Raw genomic sequence first — 23,128 nt, 5'->3', positions numbered from 1 at the left:
AAAATAACTTATATGTATATAATAGTGTAACAGTAGAAAAACAATATATTTAACACAGTTAATTACATATATAATTTATCTTTCATAGTCACAGAAGGGTCTCAAAATTTTCGTGCTATTATTTATTTTGTTGTTGTTTATTTTTATTATACGATTGTTGTGGTCATGTTTCCGAGTCGCAGGAGGAAAAAATTTATGTATATAATAAAGTAACAGTAAACTGACAAAAATCTGTATTCAGATCTACACGTGGCCTGTTGAACCTCACCAACTGACAGCATTGGTAGGCCCAGCATGGTTATAGCACTGTACATTCTGTAAAAACAACAGATCAGCTTCCTTCTGGGGCCTGTAGTCCATATATGGGGCCGATTATGGCATATTCCACTAGTGTAATCCGATACGCCTACAAGTCCCATCATGCTTCGGCGCCAACTGCACTCCCCACACCTGATTGTCAACAGAGTAGCAACGTCTGCCGTTAGCATGGAGGAACGGCTCGCAAAGATGGACAACGAAGAGAAAACTTCTTGTGTATCGAACAGGTATAACGCCACGAGTTTAAGGGTTTTATTTGGAAACAGTTGGATTCATGATACGGTTTTCTGGCGGTGCTTTTTCCCTCCATTTTTCTTTCGTAGCTGCTTTAAGCATCTTTACGGAAACACGGGTTGTCACATTGTACGTCCTAATGGGTACAGCAAATGTGCCGCATATAAAAGCAACATGTTTCCGTAATGGCAGCCTGGAAATTACAGCCTCATTGTTGTCTTATTTTAGATGGTATTCAAACACGACCCGCTTTTAGCCCGTTGTTTGGTCCCTTTTCTCACTTAGCTTCGAGAGCTGTCTTATTTTAGACGAGGTGGCCTCCTAATTTAACTTCATTGTCATTTTCTCAAACAGGAAACCGCCCACAAAGTAGTATTTAAAACTGTAAAACGTATACATGCTTTAATGTGTGACACGAATAGCAAGAGAGAAATTAAAGTATATCATAAAGCAAAGATTAGAAACATAATAGAGCTTTTTTTTTAGCAAAGGAGAAAAGCGTGGCATGGTGTTCTCTGATCAATAATGGTATCATTTGGGGGCGCATGTCCTCACGGGAGACAAAAAGGATACAGAATAGACTGGCATTTGAGTTGATAATGCTGTAGCTGAATATACATCCACATGTCACGCTGCCACATTGACCCAGTGGATGAGATCAGCCTGCAGTACCTTACCAAACCACAGGGAGGTGATGCTGCACCGATCTGTCCACTGAGAGTGTGTTTCTTTTTGGCAGACTCCCTAAACTCACAATCAGAAGCATTGAAATCATACCCACATGATGACATTTAACCTGGGAAGACTTTGTTGACATTACAACAGCATATCTGCAGAAAAAAACAACATTTAGATGACACAAAATCGGCAGAAGTTTGTGAAATGATATACAGATTGCACTGATAGTTGGTGAAAGTACAAACTGTTGCTACAGAAAATATCAGCTGAATCAACAAAGCCCTGACAATGGGAATTTTTTTTAAAAAAGGTTTGAAAATATGCTAAACTGCAGCTTTAAAGCACAGATGTTGAATAACAGTATGTCATACATCTGTTCTGGTTATTTTGGCTCCTCCTATTTATAGTATGTTTTTCTTACATAATTCTGTCCCAGTTTTTTAAATAAAAGATAAGAAAGGGCATTTGGAACTAAGGTCATGTTCATATATTTTCTATCTTTATGGCCTGTCTGAAGTCCAACCTTCATTATGCATTCTTGTTTAATTATTAAATTCTGAAAGTTTACATGAGTCATAAGATTCGAGATAAACTGATTTGCGTTCCAGATTACAGGCTGTGCTTAACATGTTGTAAAAAAAAAAAGAACTCCCTTGGTGTGCATTATTATTAGTTTAGTGTTACTTCATCTCAGGGCTACAACCCTGCTGTGTGCCCGGGTAGCCATAGAGCTGGTTGAATGTTTGGCATCGCAACCAGTTCAAGCTTCTTGTTTGGACGTCGCTTTCTTGCTTTGCAGCTGTCTTCTGGCTGCTTTTTAAAGTGGCAGCCACAGTCCCAAAACTAGCGTGAAGATTAGAGGAAAACGCTTAATTCCCTTGTGTTTCTAATCTGTGGATTTAACAAGGAAGTGTAACAGAAATGAGCTCTTTTTAAGTTCACACTCCAGACATTTAAAAGTGCTTTCAATATTGGTTTAAGTCATATTTAGTTGCTTCTTTAAGCGGTACGGCTCTCAAACTGTGGCCTGCGCAGTTTGTTTTTCAATGCGCGGCAAAACAATTAGTCTGTATCCTCTGAACTCTGGGAATAATGATTTGTTTGTCTGTGCAAGTTGTGGCCCGGCAGGAGTGTGCATGTGCGTTTGTGTTTATGCGCTGTGTGTGTCTGTGTGCGTGTGTGTGTTGCCTGGGGCTGTTCTTCCAACTGTCAGCTGATAGAGCAGCAGAGGCAGTGTTGGGTTTCATCATGCTGTTTATTCCCCCGTCTTCACTCCGAGCGAAGTCAGGGAGGGGACGCTCTGCTTTGTGTACGTACGTGTGTGTCCACAAGTGTGTGTGTGTGTGTGTGCATGTTGTGGTGCTGACGTCTCCAGAGTTGATATAAGGTACATAGAGACACGGCAAGTCCCTGCAGGGGGAGAGCAGAGGGGAGCACATCACCTCCCCTCTGCAGTCTTCCTTCTCTCTCGTCTCTCCATTTGTTCGTCTTTTCACCTCCCCTTCACAGCCTAAAGTCTCTCTTGTGAATTCAGTCAGCTGCCTCAGAATCAAAGAATAATAAGAAACAACAACGGGCTGTTTGTGTGTTCCTACTTTCCTTCCCAGTTTGTTTCTTCTCTGTCGCTCTCTTCTGGTCCCTCTTTAACCTCCAGTCACATATTGTGACACCGACTGTCAAAGACAGATGACCCGAGCTTGGCATGTGTGTTTATATATGTGAGTGTGTGTGTGTCTGCGAGAAGTGGGAAGGTCTGCCTCTAACCTGATGCTATTAATACCACCTAATGAACATAATCTGGAGGGTAGGTTATCCTCTTACGTTTGTTGGCTGGATGACTGAGGGGAGGAGCAGAGGGCTAGCGAAAGAGGAGGGAAAAGCTGTGCTGTAGTTTCACACTGAGTGCGCTGTCTCTACCGAGCTGCAGTTCCTTCTCTCTCCCCCGACCGAGAGAATGGGAGAAACAGAAAGCTAAACAGATGTTTAAAGTTTCGTTTCTCATCCAAGCTTGTCCCCCTCTATATTGTCCCTCCTCTGTCTCTCTTGATGTGCTGTACCAGAGGGCAGTGCTCTAGAGTGCATTGTTGTCCTTGAGTGTATATATAAATACTGGATATACCTGTTGGCACTCGTATAGGATTAATACACAACTTGCGACGTATAAACACTGGAAGTCTCCCTCATATTTTCTCCAGTTATGAACTCTCTACCAGCTTACTCAGGAGCCAGAATATCTGGTTGTTGGACTCTAAGATCCGATGGCAGGTAAGTGCCTTTTATTTATTTATATATTTGTGGGTTTTTTTCATGTTATTCTCAGGTGTTCTAGACAGGTGAGTGTATTTGCTCAATGGGATGTAAATGTCTGTTTTGTTTTTTTTTGTTTGTTTTTTACAAATGTGGTTAAATAAGACAGACAACTTCAGCACTTCCGCCTGAAATGTTTTTGTTTTCATTCTGTGGGAATTTTTGCATCTGTCACTCAGTAATTGGGTGTGTACGGCTGTAACAGGGTTTTTTTGGTGACAAAGTTTCTGCTAAGATCATATTCTGATATTGTGAATGTAGCATTTTGTCATTAAATTAATATGTGAATGTTAATTGTAAGGAAAATAACAACTAGTCGTTTTGTGTGGTTGGGTTGTGCCGAGAGACTATACAGATCACGTATGCCTTTCTGCATTTATGACTTTTCATCATCTTCTTAAGGCAAATACAAAGACCCTCCACAAAGTTAAAGAGGGCTTTCTAAGAGCAAGCAAAACAACATGTAGCATAAGATGTGACACTCTGTCTTATTTACTGCTAATATTATCCTGGACCAATGCTGACCATAGAGCTTGGATGGTTCTCAGAGTCCTCTCAGGTATCCAGAGCTGTGACCTCTTGCCAGCTGTTTCTTTGCACAAAGGTGCATTCACAGAGTGTATGTAATGTTTAGGAGTACTGAGTACTGTGAGTGTAACCGCTTGACAAGGAAGGGCATGATTCAGCAAAGTCAGCTAGGCTAATCTTTTATGGCACCCTGGTTTTAACTGATAACCCAGCGGGAGTGAGCTACATCTCATGTATGGTCGATGTGTGTTGTTTTAGTCCGCTCCCTGGCCCCATCCAAGCTCAGGTGACCCCAGTGCGATAAGATAGATCTTTGCTCTCTGTTGTTTGCTTCACTTCCGATCTCTTGACACTCCACCTGGGGAGATACAGTATATGGCCCATATAAATATATGGTGGCTGACAGTTGACTGCGTAACAGAGGAACAGAAAAACATCTAGGACTTCTTTCTTTCTTAGTGTACTGCACTCATGGCGTCTGGCTTTTTACAGTCCTCACTGGGAGAAGTGTGGATGTCTCGGATAATGCAGTAAGTGTTTCTAGCAACTGTTACCTGGTTAGCATTTGTTTTGAGGATGGCTTTGGATGATATTTTAGTGCTAGTTGTTTCGTCAGACTACAATATTTTATTTGCCAAAGTCTGAAGCACTGCAGATGAGTCAGACTTTGGCAAGGTAGACTGGCATAAGAGGAGTGAATCAGGTTTTTCGACTGAAGTTCTCTGGAAGGGTTGCTGAGAAATTCGTTCAATGAGTTCTTTGCTGCCACTGCTTTGTTCTCTGATCTCCATCTTAATCAGCTTCAGCCACTAACTGAATGTTAATGCCTACTCTTCTTCAATTCCTCTTTGTAATGTGCCCAAATTAAACCCTTTCTCTCTGGATGACGCAATGAAAAACTGTATTGTCACACACTGTTACAGAACCTAAAAAGGAATTACTAATATGCATGCAACCGTTTGGTGTTGAAACACATGAGATTGCACTGGGTATTACATAACTTTCTCTCTCTTGTAATTTCGTCATCAGTATTTTTACTGCGTCTTGCAAGAGACCAGTTTTACCATTGCGTTTAGTTTGAATAGCTTATCCAAATTCACTTTTTGCCTCGCTCCCCTGAGGAACTCATACCTGTTTTGTATTAGCTTGTTGTCATTTGTTTGTGATGACCTTCACTGCAGTGGTTTTATTTAGTTGCACAACAGATTGTAGGAATGTAGTCGTGTTAAATCAGCATTTTTCCACCACGTTAACATACAGTATAGCCCTTTTCCACCACAGGAAAAGTACCTTTAAGTTTACTTGTAGCTGTGGTTATCGCTTTCAGGAGCTAAAATTTGGCGCCTTAATCAAATTTTAGGTGTTCCTGGGAGAAGGGGTGAATACTTAAAGATACTTAAAGAGCTGTCAACATGTGATGGTCACATTTCAACTACAACAAACACAATGGTAGAAGTTATTCGATGGAAGACTGGACGAAGTTCACATGTTGAAAATGTAAAAAAAAAAACTAAACATTAACCATGACTGTAGGGACAATATGACAATGCTGATTAGATCATGTTTACTGTCAGTTAATTGGGCCACTTCTCTTTTGTTTGTAGGTTCATCCACCCGTGTTTACCCCGACACACTTATGTCTGCCTGTGTTTGTTCGATGCCAACCCATTGACCGTTTATAAAGATGAATAAACCCAACATGAAACCACCCATTGGTTTCCTGAGCAGAAGTTCTTAATGTCAGTGTGTACTTAACTCCACCTAACTCCCAGTTAACCAAAAGATGTTCAGAGGAGCGTGGGTGAAGCTGAGGTGAACCATGCAAACATCTCTGAACCTCAGACTGTCCAATGACAGCATTTATGTGTTGCAGAAAGCAGCCATGCTCGTAGCTTTGCATCATTTTCAGCCTTAATACAATTTATATGAGTGAGATACTCTACATAAAGTGCAATGAATGAGGAAATTAGCTATAGAGACCAAAACTGTTTTTGTACCAATCTGTAAATATGTTTATTTCTGCTGTACTCTTGGTCATTTTAAGATGAATGTCTTTGGGGAATGACTTGATTTCGGAGCCAGCCTCAAGTGGCCATTTAAGCAAGTGAAGTTTTTTGGCACTTGAGCACTGGGTTCATTTTTCAGCTATGGAGGTTGCCACTTGATGCCAACATGTATTAGTCTCTAGAGGGACAATGACACAATCTAAGAGGCTCTAACAAGAAAGAAATGTTCTTTAAATGAAGCTGGGGATTACATTTGTGTCCTGTTGTTGTGGCTGTCTTGTTCCCAGCATACCTCATCGTGTTTTCATTACCTCTTACCCTGTTCAAATGGAAGCCTTGACACCAACTGAGCACTGTTAGAAGTATGGTGTGCTTTTTATCAGTGTCTGGTTTATTAAAGCTGCGATCTGTGATTACGTAAAAGATAGTTAATATTTATCTAATTAGTTAGTTAGCATGTGCCAGACTTACTGTCTCTCTAACTGTCGCAGTCCACTTCTCCTCACCCTCCCTTTTCATCTGTCTTCTGTATGAACACGAACATGCACAAGCTTTATTGCGTACATGATAGTCTGTATTCATGTTTTATTGTCTCACATAGTCAAGCCTATCTTCATGTTGCTGTGTCAACACTGCAGTATCCTCTTTCTGCACCCATTGTCATTCTGTTAAAGGGGGAAAAAATGCCTTTTATTTCTATAAACCAGTTGCAATAATCGTGAGAGGTGCTTCGCCCAGGATGAAGAGCAACACTGCCCCAGTAAAATAGTGTGAGGGGGAATTGTTTTGAAAGAACATTTGCAAAAGCAAGGCGAGCACCGTCATTACAGTGGTTACTTTACAGAAAGAACCAAGCAAGCCTGCCTTACTTAGATGTTTAAAAAGAAAACGCACAAACAGCTGGAGATTCCAACAAGATTTACAACCTCAAGCTGGCAACAGCGTCCCCTTTGATCAACAGACATCCTATAAACCTCCTCCTGAGTTACTCATATGCAAATATCTCTTTAAAAGATCATCACCTGAAGTACCAGTTTGAGTTCTTACATAATAGATCAAAGAAGAAAGGTCCTCTATTGACCAAGCATGCTTCCCTTGACGGGAAAGAAGTCTTCACTTTTTGTATTCCTGTTCCTGTTCTATCACTGTTGTTTGTGTTGTAGTTATTAGCTGTTGCCTTGTTGTTGTTAGTCATTGCATATTTATGTAAAGCTCAGCTGCTTTAGCTGTTATTGTTCAATTTTCAGTTTCTAAATTGATAGATGATAGATTTTGAAATCAGTTGTGAATCCCCGTGATAATGTGTCAAGGAGAGCTTCATATGCAGTGTTACAATATTCTTACCCAAACAGCTCGCTGGTTAAATGATGAGCTTAGATTATGTAATAATTCTGAATAATCATTCAGTATTTTTCCAATGAATGAAGCAGTTCGTTTGAAGCTCTGAGAGTTCTCATCCTAATATACATCAGAAAAAATTCACAGTACCACTTGGTGAAATTGAACTGTTTATTTCAACGCACAAACAAAAAAGTTGGCACAAAATTATCATCCTATTCCAAGGTTGTAGTTACAAGTCAGCTGTGTGGCTCAACCCTTCATTTGCCTGACTGAAGAACAGGTCACCACACCCATTGTCCTGAACAATTAAAAGTGCACTGTCACTGAGAAGCAACACAGCAACCTATTCCCAAATATTACAAAAAGTAATAAAATAAGACTTCACACATTTTAAATTATTCACACATTAAGTGCGATAAATAAAAGGATTATCTTGCTGTTTCACTGTAAAATGAACTTCATATACATCAACCTGTACATACTGTTACCTGTACAGACTTTTCTTCAGCACACTCACAGAACGGGAAGGTAGCAAACCATAAAGAGGTATTCACTTAAATTGACAAAAATTTGTTTAGATTAAGCTAATCTAAGCAACTGTGACCAAGAGACATTTTATTATATACCATTTGATGAGATGTAATTTAATTAGAATGATGGGTCTTTAGTTGATGACTGAGTTAAAAAGAAAATAGACAAAAATTCCTTATAAAGGTCAGCAGAGCTGTTTGCCAAGATCACGAGCTTTTGAGGACAAAGTTTTATTGAATATAGAAATCGGCCAACAAAACAATATCTGTGTTTTTCTTCCTTTGTTCCAGTCAGTAAGCACATGTTCTGTTGTGTGTTTGTTAATTTACAGTGGAGGTGAAGGATCACTGGACCGCCTTCTCCCCTCAGTAAGCACAGGGCTTTCACCCAGGAAAAGGACCACCAGCCAGTGTAAGTCTGAGCCACCTCTGCTACGGACTTCCAAACGAACCATCTACACTGCTGGTCGCCCACCCTGGTACAACGAACATGGAACTCAGTCCAAAGAGGCCTTCGTGATTGGTAGGAAACTGAAATGTGATGCACTGCAAAATGTCTTTCCTTGTGTATCTCAGTTTCATTTAGGGTACTTCCTCCCGTTAATTTACACAACACAGTATATTAGAAATACAAAAAAAAAAATGGTGTCATTACACATTTAAAAGAGTGAATTCTCCAAACTGAAGTGAAAAAAGTGGTACGTGATTAGATTAACTGTTCAATCTAAAGTCGGTATTTACTGACTGTTTGACAATTGCACTTTTGTTCAGGATTGTTTATCTGTTGGAAACAAAGTTAACTGATACTCTGTATAAACAGATAAGATGTGTCTTTTTGCAGAAGTAAGCAATCGCCATGTTCCTGCTAATGAGCATTGACTAGCTCATTCAGTGTCATTGACTTTTTGACTGAGTTAGAAGTGTGTCTGTTGAGCTACCAAGAACTATTGAACTGTGTTTTGTGCAATATAATTTGTGAAAATACCTTAACACGTTAATGGGATTGTTTGCTTTTCAGAACGTCATTGTTTTTGTCTGCCTGTCTGTGAAAATAATAGCTTAAAAGAACCTCAACATGCACTAAGTAGAGCATCCTGTCAGCTTTGTGCAAGTACACTCAACAAAAATATAAACGCAACCCTTTGGTTTTGCTCCCATTTTTTATGAGATGAACTCAAAGATCTAAAACTTTTTCCACATACACAATATCACAATTTCTCTCAAATATTGTTCACAAATCTGTCTAAATCTGTGATAGTGAGCACTTCTCCTTTGCTGAGATAATCCATCCCACCTCACAGGTGTGCCATATCAAGATGCTGATTAGACACCATGATTAGTGCACAGGTGTGCCTTAGACTGCCAACAATAAACGCCACTAAGAAAGGTGCCGTTTTATCACAGCACAATGCTACAGATGTGGCAAGATTTGAGGGAGCGTGCAATTGGCATGCTGACAGCAGGAATGTCAACCAGAGCTGTTGCTCGTGTATTGAATGTTCATTTCTCTACCATAAGCCGTCTCCAAAGGTGTTTCAGAGAATTTGGCAGTACATCCAACCAGCCTCACAACCGCAGACCACGTGTAACCACACCAGCCCAGGACCTCCACATCCAGCATGTTCACCTCCAAGATGGTCTGAGACCAGCCACTCAGACAGCTGCTGAAACAATTGGTTTACACTGTTCAGGGCAGATGACAGACAGCGTGTGTGGCGTCGTGTGGGTGGGGAGTTTTCTGATGTCAATCTTGTGGATGGAGTGGCCCATGGTGGCGGTGGGGTTATAGTATGGGCAGGCGTCTGTTATGGATGAAGAACACAGGTGCATTTTATTGATGGCATTTTGAATGCACAGAGATACCGTGACGAGATCCTGAGGCCCATTGTTGTGCCATACATCCAAGAACATCACCTCATGCTGCAGCAGGATAATGCACGGCCCCATGTTGCAAGGATCTATACACAATTCTTGGAAGCTGAAAACGTCTCAGTTCTTGCATGGCCAGCATACTCACCGGACATGTCACCCATTGAGCATGTTTGGGATGCTCTGGATTGGCGTATACGACAGCGTGTACCAGTTCCCGCCAATATCCAGCAACTTCGCACTGCCATTGAAGAGGAGTGGACCAACATTCCACAGGCCACAATCGACAACCTGATCAACTCTATGCAAAGGAGATGTGCTGCACTGCATGAGGCAAATGGTGGAGAAGTGCTCACTATCACAGTTTTAGATCTTTGAGTTCATCTCATAAAAAATGGGAGCAAAAACAAAAGTGTTGCATTTATATTTTTGTTGAGTGTATATTTGAACAAAGCAAAGATGGCTGTACACAAACATTACTTAATGTCTTTATGTCGATTTTCTGTCACAGGTCTGTGTGGCGGCAGCGCTTCAGGAAAAACAACTGTGGCCAGGAAAATAATTGAAGCTCTGGATGTTCCATGGGTTGTACTGCTTTCAATGGACTCTTTTTACAAGGTGTGCATGTTCGTGTGATTTATGTTTTGTGTGCTCATGTTGTACATGTGGTTACAGGCCTGTCTGAAACTGTCATAGGTTACCTGGATTTTTATATGATTCTGCATGTATTTACATGAAGTGTTTTCAAGAGATGAAAATCGTGACAAAAGTCCACGAACATTGTTCCTTTCATTATTATTTCTTCTCTGTCTTGTATGACTAAAACCCCTCAGTGGCCTGAAGGAAGGTATGAAAGAGTGATGCTGAGTGCAGAAGACGAAAGAGAGAAAGCAAGATTCTATTTGGATCCCAGGGGGAAATTGAGGATAAAAGGAGTGACTGGACAGAAAAGAGATTGGAGGGATAAAATATAAGAAGGCACATGTGTTTGAAATGAGGCTCAGTGACGAGTGAATTAGGGACAGAAAAAGAGTGCTGGAGAGCAATCAAGCAAGAGCCATCATTCTTGCCCCTCTATACCTCCACCCACTCTCTGGTTGTGTAATCCTGTCAAAATCTGACGGCGGTGGTTCAGACTGTGCAGAGTGGGAGGGATTTACCAGTGACCAGCGCTACCGTAGCCTTCAGCAAGTGGCAGTTTGCTCGCTGCATTAGCAGGGGTCGGTATTTATTTATGTTTCATATTGAATTTTTTTCCATTGATATCTTGTTTTCTTCTGTTTGAGTCTGTAACATCGGTTTAGCGTATGAAACATGTAGTCAGTTCACTTGAGAAGGGGGCGTTGCTGCTTCAAACTGCCAAATACCAGGTCTGGAGTTTTAATGCTTGACCACCCTAAGGGCACACACACACACCACTTGGTACAGACGTCACAGTGGCGCATGATGTTCTCCTAAATTTAGGTCCTCTAACTTCGACTACTCTTGAGCGCTGATCTGTGCAGCGTGCAGTTGTTTTGTCCAAGCACATGCAAATTATTTGCCTGTACTTGAGTATGTATATTTGCTGCACTGCAATGCACTTATATAATGCTGCTTCTTGTATATATTTTTATTTTATATGCAAATGTTAATGTATGTGTCTAAGCAAAAGCCAGAGAGTGAGACAGAGGAAGTACTTTGTTCAGGAAATCATGTTGCTTTAAAGTCATTCCTACATTCTTATTGTGGTGATCCTCAGGTCCTGTCTCAAGAACAGCAGATCCTGGCTGCCAGTAATGACTACAACTTCGACCACCCTGATGCCTTCGACTTTGATTTGCTGACACACACCTTACGCAAACTCAAACAGGGCAAGAGTGTGAAAATCCCTGTGTATGACTTTACAACTCATGGAAGACAGAAGGAGTGGGTAAGGATGAATGCACACATCCAGACATGCGGTTGGGCCTTTGTAAGTTAATGAATAGCACGGCAGAGTTTCTGCAAATAATCTCAGTTTCTCGATTACCTAAGAGAGTTTAATCTCCCTTCTAGAGGTTTAGTCGCATTGCAAATCTGCATATCTCCAGATGGTGTGTGACAGACAACTATTATGGTTTCTGTCTGCTTGATTGTATTTTTGAATATCCATTTACTACCTTTGGATATTTACTCAGTGGCACATGTTACTTATGAGTGATTATGAAGATTGTTGCAATATGATCCCGTGTTTATATACACAATGCCTTTGTTTGTACTGTTTTATTGCATGCACTTGTGTCCACCACAGAAAACCGTGTATGGAGCCAGTGTTATCATCTTTGAGGGGATCATGGCCTTCGCAGATAAAGAGCTGTTGCAGGTATAGAAAGGTTATCGTCCTCCAAAATGTCTGGCTGGTCAATAGAAGTGGCTGTTGTCAGCATTACTGGTGATTTACAGATTTTTTTTTAGAGCATAGTTGACACTTTTCAGATGTTATAATTTGGCAGTGTTGTTTATACAAAACAAGCTTAACATCTGATACCTATGTGAATATATCTCAGCTGATTAGTGCAGTGAAATTGAATCACAGAAACTTTAAAACTACGATTGAAGTGTTTTAGTGACAGTTTCTGCATCACAGTTTGTCCACCAGAGAGCATTGACAATTTTGTTTTTCAACTGTAAATGTATATAACTACTAATAATAATAATATATAACTAAGAATAATAATAATATCTAACTACAGTTTCTATGATTCAGAAATGGTTTTAATCTACAGGAAATAAATATGTGAAATATTTGTCTGTTGCAATGAGGTACTGGCTAACAAAAGTAAATGGAATAAGTTATGAAAGTTAATTCCACCTCCAATGTGATCATTTATTTCAAGAGAAAACAGTCTTTTAGAAGCTGAATTATTATTTCCAGATTTAAATTTTGCATGTATTCCAAGACACATTTGTTGTGTTTTTCACTGGTTGTCAGAAATAATGAAATATGAAGTTTGAGCATAGTAAACTTAGCTTTTAGGACAGATGTAATAAAGGATCTTGGTATAGTTGAAAAGAAACCAATGAATAAACTAAACATATAAATATTAGGGTATAATTAGCTTGGCATTTCAGTCATGCCATCTTTGTGTGAGTGTGTATTATAAAAAGATTTTCATTCAGTCAAATTTTTTTCTCTCTGTTTCACATTTTCCTGTCAGCTGCTGGACATGAAGATCTTTGTGGACACAGACTCTGACATCCGTTTGGTGCGTCGACTGAGGAGGGACATTACAGAAAGGGGCCGAGATATTGAGGGCGTCATCAAACAGTACAACAAGTTTGTCAAGCCAGCCTTTGAGCAGTACATCGAGCCCACCATGCGCCTGGCCGACATTGTGGTGCCTCGTGGTGCGTCCATACTACCTGATTTGCATGTGTACATTTTCAGTGTTGCATCACTAATTCTATGACATAATGGCAGCATTATCACAAAAGGATCAAGTGTTTCAATCCCAATATGCCATGCAGCTGTACAGTTGCTGCGCTCATGTTGTGTTTCAGATTTTATTAAATTGCCTTTTTACTGCTGCTAAACTAAAGAAGTCACAGTACGTTGTCAAGCTCCCATGATACCAAATTAGCATCACTCTGATTTTCCGTTTGTCTTCCTGTCAGGTGGCGGCAACATGGTTGCGATAGATCTGATTGTGCAGCATGTTCACAGTCAGCTGGAGGAGGTAAGAGCCATTACATTTACAGATGTACACACGCATACAAGCACACTCACACGTTGATAATCTGCCAAATGACAAGCTCATATTAGTAGAGCTGTATGACCATTCATTCTTTCGTCATGTTTTTTTTTTAAAAACTAGATTCTCATATCTGATCATGTAATTGCATGTATAGGAAATGTAGTTGTGAGCAGCCCTTCTGTTTTCTGCCTGTAATCACAAGCTAGACTACCCCCTCTAGTGGATAGAAAACTCACTGCACAGGATTTAGGGAAGGCTGAATAAGTATGCTTGCTCTGGGCGTTGTCATTAAAGTTGATTATTTTGCGACCTATTGTGGTAACAGTTATCAAGTGCAGTCATTACGTTATTGTTTTTTTTGTGTGTGTATTAGGCGCTTATAGCACCAATAAGTAAGCACGTCTTTGACTCTTGCTCTTCAAGCCTGACAGTCACTCTGTTTGTCTAATAGCACATTTAAAATAAATGAAGTTGATCTGACGTTAAGCTCAATTTCTATTTGAGATCAAAGATTAACATTGCAAAAGTACATAATGAAAGGAAGTAAAAAGTGTGACCCATTGCACACTCGCATACTTTAAATTTAAGTTCAAACCTTTAGAATATTATACAGAGAATCTATACATTACAGTCCTTATCTGTTGATGAGTCTGAATGTAAAGTCAAAACATTATGGCTTCACTTTTAGTCAGAGTCTAGGTTGTCTATCAGTTGCGTAACGAGTAAAAATTCACACATGTATGGGCAGGCACAAAAATGAACTACATGTAGGTGAGCGGCAGATCAAAGCAAAAAAAAAAATGTCGTGGTGTAAGTGTGCACCACAGTATTTTAACATTTCAATCAGCAAATATCATCAAGTCACATCAGCAGCCAAGAGTTTGTTTTTTTTTTTAATTGTGAAAGCCGATCGCACAACCTTGTTTTCTAACCCGTCGCTGATTGCATCGTATGTGCTCACCATACCGGCATTGACAGCAGCAAGTTATCTGATTTGTGATAAATAAACATAGAACCCAGGTCAAACCAGGGACTGTAGAAGGTGTTGTTTAAAGTCAGTAAAATGTAAGCAAGCATGAGTAGCAGAACTGGTGATTGATTATGCCAGATTTTTTGAAATGATCCAAGTTCCTGTTTCTACAAATTTCAAGTGCACAAGTTAAAAAATAAAATAAATCAGTCAAAGGTTACTTTGAAGTGATTGACTGTGCAGCGTATGTCTAACCACAAGTGGGGGCAGGTCAAGATTTGACGTGATAATTGTTCGTAAGGTGTCAATTCTTTTGCAGAGCTTTGCAGGTGTTTGCAAAACTGATGCCTTGCAAGATTCTGGACTACATAACCTTTTTCTAAAATCAGATCTTATGCAGTGTCTCTGTTTCACAAATGATTAAATACATATTAAGATTAATACAGAGTTTCTTCACCTTCAAAGTTCAAAAATGTATAAAATATTACAACGAAAAAGTGTTTTAACAGTGTTTTCAACTAACTCCGGTTAATATTTGCATTTATCCAGGTCAAACTAATTTCCAGATGTTTATGTTCATGTTCAGGTTTATATAAGTTGTCAGGTTAGTTTAGTTGTTGTGGAACCCACGGCATCACAGCACACAATTATCCATCATCAGTTATGCAGCCCTGAAAGCAATCCCCTCTGCGTAGTTCATAATGTTGATTCATAGCACGTCACTTTTGAATTGGTTGCACAACATGCACTAATCACTGGTCACCAAAGGGACATTTTTGCCCCCAGGGAGCACTTTGTGTGACAGTGCAGTTTGCTTTGTTACACACACACACACACACACACACACACACACACACACACACACACACACACACACACAGTAACACACATGCTGCTGATGGATTGCTCTCTCACTCTCTCCCCTCACTCCCCCCCCCATCACCCCAAATCCCTCCATGGCTCACAGCGCGAGCTCAGCGTCAGGTAGAGTGGCCTTTATCCTGTCTATCATTCTCTCCTCAACATCTGCCCAGTACACCTACTGCTGCAGCTTCTTACTGGGAGGGAGAGAAAAAACGAGTCCAGCAAAAAAAAACCAACCTCTACCTTCCACTGATCTGCTTGCTGCCATGACATGTCACAAGGCGGCAGTGTTGCATCTGTAAACCGAATGTGGCTAATTAGTGAGAATCTGAGACAATAATGCAAAGCCTCCGTTCACACCAGTATTGAAGAAATGCAAAAATATTAACTGCATGGAAACTGCTCAAAGTTGATCAAAAGTTTGAAAGTGGTGTGGTGTGGTGTGGTGCAGCCAGCATTTCAATGTAAAGATGTTGGTTTTCCCTCTCTCTACCTTTTCAAGAAATGACAACTCACACTCTTCCTGCCTTCTGTGTCTAAAAATACACCAATGAGTCAAGTCACTGACCCCTCCTTTCAGCAGCAACAAGAATGAGAGAGAGAAAGACTGTAACAGAAAGTGCAAGAGAGAGGAAGCTCTTGCTACAGCTATTGTTGACTATCACATACCTCAGCCACAGAGAAAGTTTCCAGTACCCTACTACAAAGCGCTGAGTTTTTCCATTGAATGTCGGCCACAGTATCTGAGACAGAGAAAGAGAGGAAGTGAGCTTGGTGTCTGTCTTTAGACACAGGATGTGCTGGGGCCTGTGAGCTGAAATACCAACCTCTGCTGTTCTACATGGTGAAAGAGTGACAGCCACACGATAGCTTGTGCACCTCCCACGCATACACACAATGGATGCACGTGTATAGATATCAAAATCTGATCCAAAACTTGATGGCCCTCTTTTCTTTTTTTTTTTTACCCTAGCATCTGCAAAGATCTTTTACAGCATGTCCTTTTACTTGACTTCTTCTCAGTATCATGACACATACACTCAGCGATAACCCACAACATATTATTTCACTTCTCGGCAGTAAGCGTGTTTCAGATACATATGACATTTGCAAGTGTCAGCTGTCACACTTTTCACTGTGTCTGATAATCCCTTCATCCCTTCATCCACCTGATGTTATGTCTCTTCTCATTTTTCCTCCTCTTATCTGTTGTCTTTTCGTCTTTCTGTGTCCCCTGTGTTGTGATTGTTTCGTCGAAAACTCTCCCCCCATAGAGGAAACTTCGCTGGGATATGTGAGCAGATTTGCTATGATTTTTCTTTTCTTTGCATCTGGCTAATGTGTATCTCAGTGACATTGTGGATACTGTAGTGGCATCACTGAGTATTTGTAACAGCGTGTCTGTTCCTCTAGAGTCCGAGCTCGAGCTAGGCTAACTGGATATTTAAAACTAATACTTACAGTATTTGTGGAAACCTGTTGAATTATTACAAATAGAGACCTATCACGGAAAACAGAACCATTGTGCATTTATTTATTTAAGACAGTGCGATGGTTTGCTTCAAATCTGTGCGATGTTAATTTTGAAATTGATCCATTTTAATTCTTGACCTCCTTTTCCATTACCACGGTCTCTGTGCTGTTGTAATTTTCCACTGAAATACTCAACACTGGCCCTGAGTGCTCTGCAATCTGTGTGTCTGCCTTTTCCCCAAGCAATCCTATTTCGGAGGTTACGCTACCATTATCAACTTTGCTCTAACTACTCTTGAAAAAAATGATTCATGTTTTTGTGCATGTTCACACACGTCTGTTTGCGTGTTTGTTTTCTGCGTGTGCGTACCGTACGTGTGTGCACGCCTGTGTGTGAACAGACACATGCTGTAGACGAGTCTTAATTATACTCGTGTTCTTATGTGTTGCATTCATGTGTCTGTCCATCTTTCCTCTTTCCGCTACTCTCACCCCGTGCCACCCCCGCACTTCTATTTGTTGCCGTGGTTACAGGGCAGCCCTGGCTTCGGCACACCAGGCCCAACCCCTCCCCCAAACCCTCAGCGTTCTGGAGAGCACACCCCAAGTCAGGGGCATGCACACCATCATCAGGTAAAAGCAGAGAAACGTCTTTTGTTACATGAACTACTGCGCCTTTTTCCGTTATAGACCTGCGTGGGGTAAAGCTGCTGCATAAATCTCGTATCTTTTTTCTCCTGATCATCACATCTAGAAACAAGGAAACCAGCCGTGATGAGTTCATCTTCTACTCCAAGAGGTTGATGCGTCTGTTGATCGAGCGAGCCCTGTCCTTCCTCCCCTCACAGGTTCTAAACACTAAGATTCACTGTGAATTCATTAAGAGCACTGCAAGAAGGGTTTGCAGTTCTTTGTATTATATAGAACGTCGACTCTAAACCATTAGGTAGCGGGGTGCAGATGGAAAGAAGTAGGAGAAAGAAAAGAGGAGACAACCGATGAGCAGACAGATGCTGACAAGATACAGCAAGACAATACAGTATGCAGCCTTGAAATGGGTATGAAAAGATAAAGATGAATGGAAAAAGAGTACGTGCTTGTATTTACTGAAAGGACAAGTCAGGTAGACGTACACGGGTTATATTTGCCTGCAGCAAGGCAATGGAAATGTAGCAAGTGGCCACAATGGAAAGTTCCTATACCTTAATCATGCATTAGACAAACACACGTGACTGACAGCTTGTAATTCAATGTTGCTAGTCACAATATATTTTCCTCACTTCTATTGTATGTTATAGCACTGTGCTCACTCTGTTCTGATTTTTAATATTATCTCAGGTCCACATAGTTCAGACCCCCCAGGGAGAGGATTATGAAGGCAGGACTTTCCACGGGAAGAGGGTGAGTGAACTCCATTTACTTCCTGCCGTCTTCTCCATACTTTTTTATTTTAATTTTTGAAACCATTCAGAAGATTTTTTTTTTCTCAGTACCTAAACTGATGCAATTAACCTCTGTTTAATTTTTTTACCTCTTTGTTTTCTTCAGATCACAGGCGTGTCCATCCTGAGAGCCGGGGAGACCATGGAGCCGGCCCTGAGGGCTGTCTGCAAAGACGTTCGCATCGGAAAGATCCTCATCCAGACCAACCAGGACACAGGAGAGCCAGAGGTACAGAACTGAATTAATGGCATATGAGTTGTGGAACTTTAATCTGTCTGAAGCCTTTTACCATTATTGTCCTGCACGTACTCTCAGTCTCAAACATGTGGTTTGACACATTTTTATTAATATCTCAGAATGTGGTTTGTATTGTTCGGTCTTGTTTTTTCGTCAAACATTCTGTTTAGCTGTCCTTTTGAGGAAATTGTGAGGTTGGGGGAATTCTTCATAATGTCACAATATAACTACGGTTCATGTTTGTCACACCTTTGTGTTAACCCACATCCTGTCTTTGCCCATTTTCAGCTTCATTACCTGCGTCTACCGAAAGACATCAGTGAAGATCATGTGATTCTGATGGACTGCACGGTGTCCACCGGGGCAGCTGCCATGATGGCTGTACGGGTCTTACTGGTGGGTGCAGCCGATTGCTCAAAAATGCATTTTGCCTGCAGTGAATTCCATTACACATTTTCAAGGGGGTGTCTTCGTTTTCAGGATCACGACGTTCAGGAGGACAAGATCCTGCTGGTTTCTTTGCTCATGGCTGAAATGGGAGTCCACTCAGTGGCCTACGCATTCCCACAGGTCAAAATCATCACCACAGCTGTTGACAAGAAGGTCAATGATCTCTTTCACATCATACCTGGAATAGGTGAGAAAACAGGAACATAGTCTCTAAGACAGTTGGAATATAATATTTACCATTGCACTGTATTTACATTTGTGTTAAAGTATTTTTTTATAGATGTAAATTATGATGCTACATCTTTCATCCTTGTAGGAAACTTCGGGGATCGATACTTTGGAACAGATGCACCCCCTGACTGGAGTGATGAAGAGATGGATGAGCCCAGCTACTGATGAAATTACTGTTGGTGCACTTACCTTATTGGGTGATTCAGGACCGTGGCCCTGAGTGGACAATATGAGGACATTCTCTTTGTCTCTGCCTGGCTATAACATTCATCCTTCAAGATTGCCTTGAAACTGAAAACAGGAGAAAACATCTCTAATGTCGCCTCCGGTTAAATTTTAAATTAAATTATTTTGTCTCGTGTAAATGCTGTCAAGGAGAGCTGTGTTATAATGTCAGAAAAATATTTTTTATTTGTACAGTATGTTTTTAAGTCATGTTTTATTTCTGCGCTTTAATTGTGACAATCTATTGAAATTTGCCGGCGTGTTGTTTTGAAAAGATTTATCGAGCCTTAAGCCGTGTACTGTGGACGACACAACTGAATGTGAATTTGCACGTGACGGAAAAGAAGTAAAAGTCAAGCTTTTAAGGTTATTCTTTACCAAATACCTTCCTCACAACTTTGACGAAACTAAAATCGGAACATGAACTCATGTTGCTCAACTACCATCGCCATGAGCGCTTTCTGAAGGACCATTCAATCGGAAAATGTGTAGGTGTACATCTGTCTTTTCTTTTCTTTTTTTTAGCTCTCTGGTTCACTCTTTTCCTTCAGCGTGGATGCTGACCTAACCAGTTTAAAAGGATGTTGAAAACTGTTTTTCATTATACAGCTTTAAGTATGTGCTTGTGCTGTATATTTATGCAGAATATCCTTCATTTACATACCTGTACTCTGCATAGACCTGACCAGTCGGCCGGCAAGTCCTGCATCTTTTTGTTGCTGCAGAAATGGGTCATGTGCATTTAACAAACACAGATTAAGTGTTTGTTTTCGGTCTCACATGTCCTGATTTATGCTTCTGTTTTTCATGCAGTAGAATGGGAGTGTTTCTTTTTTGTTGTTGTTGTTTTTGTTTTTTTTAAAAAAGGGCTGTTTAGTTGCAGACACAAACTCAAAATATCCACAGGTCAGAGTGTGTTCTGATCGTTCCCGCTCTTTTTACGTGGCGGCAACATTGAAATGAATGTGATACATCTGTTAAAGCTCGTGCCTATTTGAGATTGCCTTGTTCTTTGTCGGAAAATGTTTGCCAGACACAAGGTTGCACTCCACAATATTCATCCTCGTCAGTATTTCAACTCATGAGACAAGTTGCTTCTAAAGTTCACTTTGATATCAGGATATATTCTTTTCTACGAGTTCACAGCTAGTTATTGTATGTTTTTTTTGGTTTTTTTTGAGAAAAGGAAATGCACATCATTAAGGGGAAAAAACAGTCAGTTTGTAATGGAAATCGCTGCATCCTGTCATTACTTTTAGTCACCTGTTACTGTAGAGTCACTGCTGGATTCAGTGGTGAGGAAGTCATTCTGTGCAGAAATCCACTGATTGTGTTTGCAGCCTCATTGTTTGACTTCATGCTCCTTTTGGCTTCACCAATTCTGCATGTTTTTTTATATATATATTTAATAAAAAGTGCAATAGAGATTTTAATTTGCTCATGGTGAATAGTTTCATTTATGTTAACTGTCAATTTAACAACCTACTGTGCTGCCAGTTATCTGAAAATACCCTTCAGTCAAGGTAATTAAAATACACCTCTAAGCACATGGAGTAAGCTTCTCACCATGTCTGAATAATCCGCATATATTTTATTTTTTTTTAATCAAACATTTCAAGACAGAAAGATGCATTACCTACACTGTAAAAATGAACAGGAAGGATATTGTGGTTGTCCTCTTTTCATGGAAAGTAACCTTGATATCTTCCATCACTTTCCATAATTATCACTCTGACAGCTGTCAAGACGTCAGCCACGGTAAAGTGTGATTGACGCGCATTTCACGAGGCTGATGGACAATTAGACAACAGTGGCCTGTTGGGCAGATATTGACACACAAGAGGCATCGTCTTCTGAGCGAGGAGGTGTGAGAAGGACGGTCAAAAGACGAGCAAGAGCTAAGAATATCAGGAAACTCAGCGGCGCCGTTTTTAGTCTTGTTCTGCTCTTCTGTGTGCAGCTGTCAATAAATTTGAAAGGTTTCAATTTTTCTGCCAAAGATGAAGCTGTTTTTGTTTTGTTTTTTTTACTAAAATGTTGAATTGATTGTGTTAAATTTGCAATAAATTGAAAAGTTTCCCTGCTATACTTTTATTTTGACATTTCAAATAGAATTTTTTTTTATAAATCAACCACAGATGTATTATATTTTTAGTGATGAAATGAATGAAACTTCATATTGGCCCTTTGAATGGAGATGTCAGTGGAAAGTTTACCACCGGCGCTGACAAACAGGAAGGTGGTGTATGTGTCACTGTGTGTGTGTGTGTGTGTGAGAGAGAGAGAGATGCATCTCCATTGGTAGTACAGAGCATGATGAGGTCACAGCTTGGTAAAGGCAGCAGGAGTGGCCTTTATAGCTCAGCGACCTGTATTTCTTTTTCACTCTACATGATGAAGATTGTCTCCCCATGTCTGGCCTCGCCTGGGTTTGAGGGAGTCACAAGGTCTGCCGTGTGGGTAAGAAGTATGCAGAGGAGACTTTGAAAGCTTCTTAGACAGAATGAGACTTCACAACCTTGCTGCAGTCCTCCATCATTGCAATGACTGTTGAGAAAACATGGGAAGTAACTCTGTTTTTATGGTTGTTATTTGTTTGGTTAATGTGCTCTCTGGCAGTGAGTGTGTCTGGATTGTAAATGTGAAGAGATGGTGTGAGTAGGCCAACGCAGAGCAGAGCAGAGCAGAGCAAGAGAAGCAGCGTAATGCTGATAGGTGAGGATGAATTATTCAGACAATGAAGTATTTCTGAATCATGTGAAGAGGGTTTAGATTAGTCTGTTGAAGAGGGTAAAGTATTTTCTTTCTCTCCTCCCTCTTTCTGCTTTCACTCTCTCTCTCTGTGTGCTCGTGTGTTCTGCTGCACTCTCCATCTGCACAGTTTATCAAGAGAGTAAAATATTTCTAAGAGGGGACTGTCCTCATAAAGTCAGGCCAGGGTGATTTAGATGTTTTTAGTATGAGATTCAGTTTGTGCATTAAAGCTCTGGTGGCTGAGTGTTTAATTGCTCTCTGAGTGGTTTCAGTGCAGGTTAGCTAACAACAGAGAGCCAGATGTGGCGTTAGTCTTCATTTATTGTTCATGGAGTTTTCTGAATAAGAACATTTGCACAAAAATAGCATGCTATTATGTTAAATATGTTCTTTAATCATCAGATCAGAAGCTCTATTTTATTGAAATGAGATATGATGTATCTCTGGTTGAGATTAGTTTTTATTTTAAGCAAAAAAAAAAAAAAATTAACAGCAACACAACAAAAAATCAATGCTGTTTTAATCAATGGCATTTTTTTAAAGTATATTTTCAAAATTTTATTATTTATTTATTATTTTATCATTCTTACGGGACGATTGCTTCTGGCGCCAAAATCTTAACATCTTTAATTGTGCAAATAAAATAATTTTAAATCAATGGTGTGGTGCTATTTTAGCTTTAATGTATTAATGTAATAACACAAAATGAAGCTTTATTTGAGCAGATACCTAAATTATGTTAAGGATACTTGATTGTTTTTTTTTTCAGCCTTTGCATGATTCTGATTAGCAATTTCAAAGACCACACAGTCTGACCATAAATACTATTAAAACTGTCTTTTCCGTGGTCATAAAGTACATTTTTGTGGCTCTGAATTACGGAGAAAACAGCAACGCCCACCAGCACCTCACACACAATGTGCACCCTCGCAGAGGTGCAAATGCATCTGGACC

At 40.2% G+C, this 23,128-nt stretch overlaps 1 protein-coding gene across 5 annotated transcripts; it reads left to right on the top strand.

Annotated features, from left to right (window-relative positions):
* Positions 1-405: 405 nt before the first annotated feature.
* Positions 406-21,514, top strand: uckl1b (uridine-cytidine kinase 1-like 1b). Of its 5 annotated transcripts, none has more exons than XM_022192071.2 (15): positions 406-545; positions 8,275-8,465; positions 10,323-10,429; positions 11,553-11,723; positions 12,084-12,155; positions 12,991-13,180; positions 13,448-13,509; positions 16,636-16,655; positions 17,369-17,467; positions 17,589-17,682; positions 18,173-18,235; positions 18,383-18,505; positions 18,803-18,910; positions 18,995-19,151; positions 19,281-21,514. In XM_022192071.2, exons 1-15 carry the CDS (start codon positions 421-423, stop codon positions 19,358-19,360), a joined length of 1,662 nt encoding a protein of 553 aa, XP_022047763.2. In that variant the 5' UTR covers positions 406-420; the 3' UTR covers positions 19,361-21,514. The 5 variants fall into 5 exon arrangements, with proteins under 5 accessions (XP_022047763.2, XP_051805521.1, XP_022047761.1 ...); XM_051949561.1 differs by lacking the exon at positions 16,636-16,655 and adding an exon at positions 15,465-15,481 and having other exon boundaries at positions 411-545; XM_022192069.2 differs by lacking the exon at positions 406-545 and adding an exon at positions 1,845-3,495.
* The last annotated feature ends 1,614 nt before the right edge of the window (positions 21,515-23,128 follow it).

The sequence above is a fragment of the Acanthochromis polyacanthus genome, chromosome 6 (assembly GCF_021347895.1).
Source record: "Acanthochromis polyacanthus isolate Apoly-LR-REF ecotype Palm Island chromosome 6, KAUST_Apoly_ChrSc, whole genome shotgun sequence".
In the NCBI taxonomy this organism is placed as follows: Eukaryota; Metazoa; Chordata; class Actinopteri; family Pomacentridae; genus Acanthochromis; species Acanthochromis polyacanthus.
The sequence above is the reverse complement of the archived record's forward strand: the minus strand, read 5'-3'. Positions and strand labels throughout refer to the sequence as shown.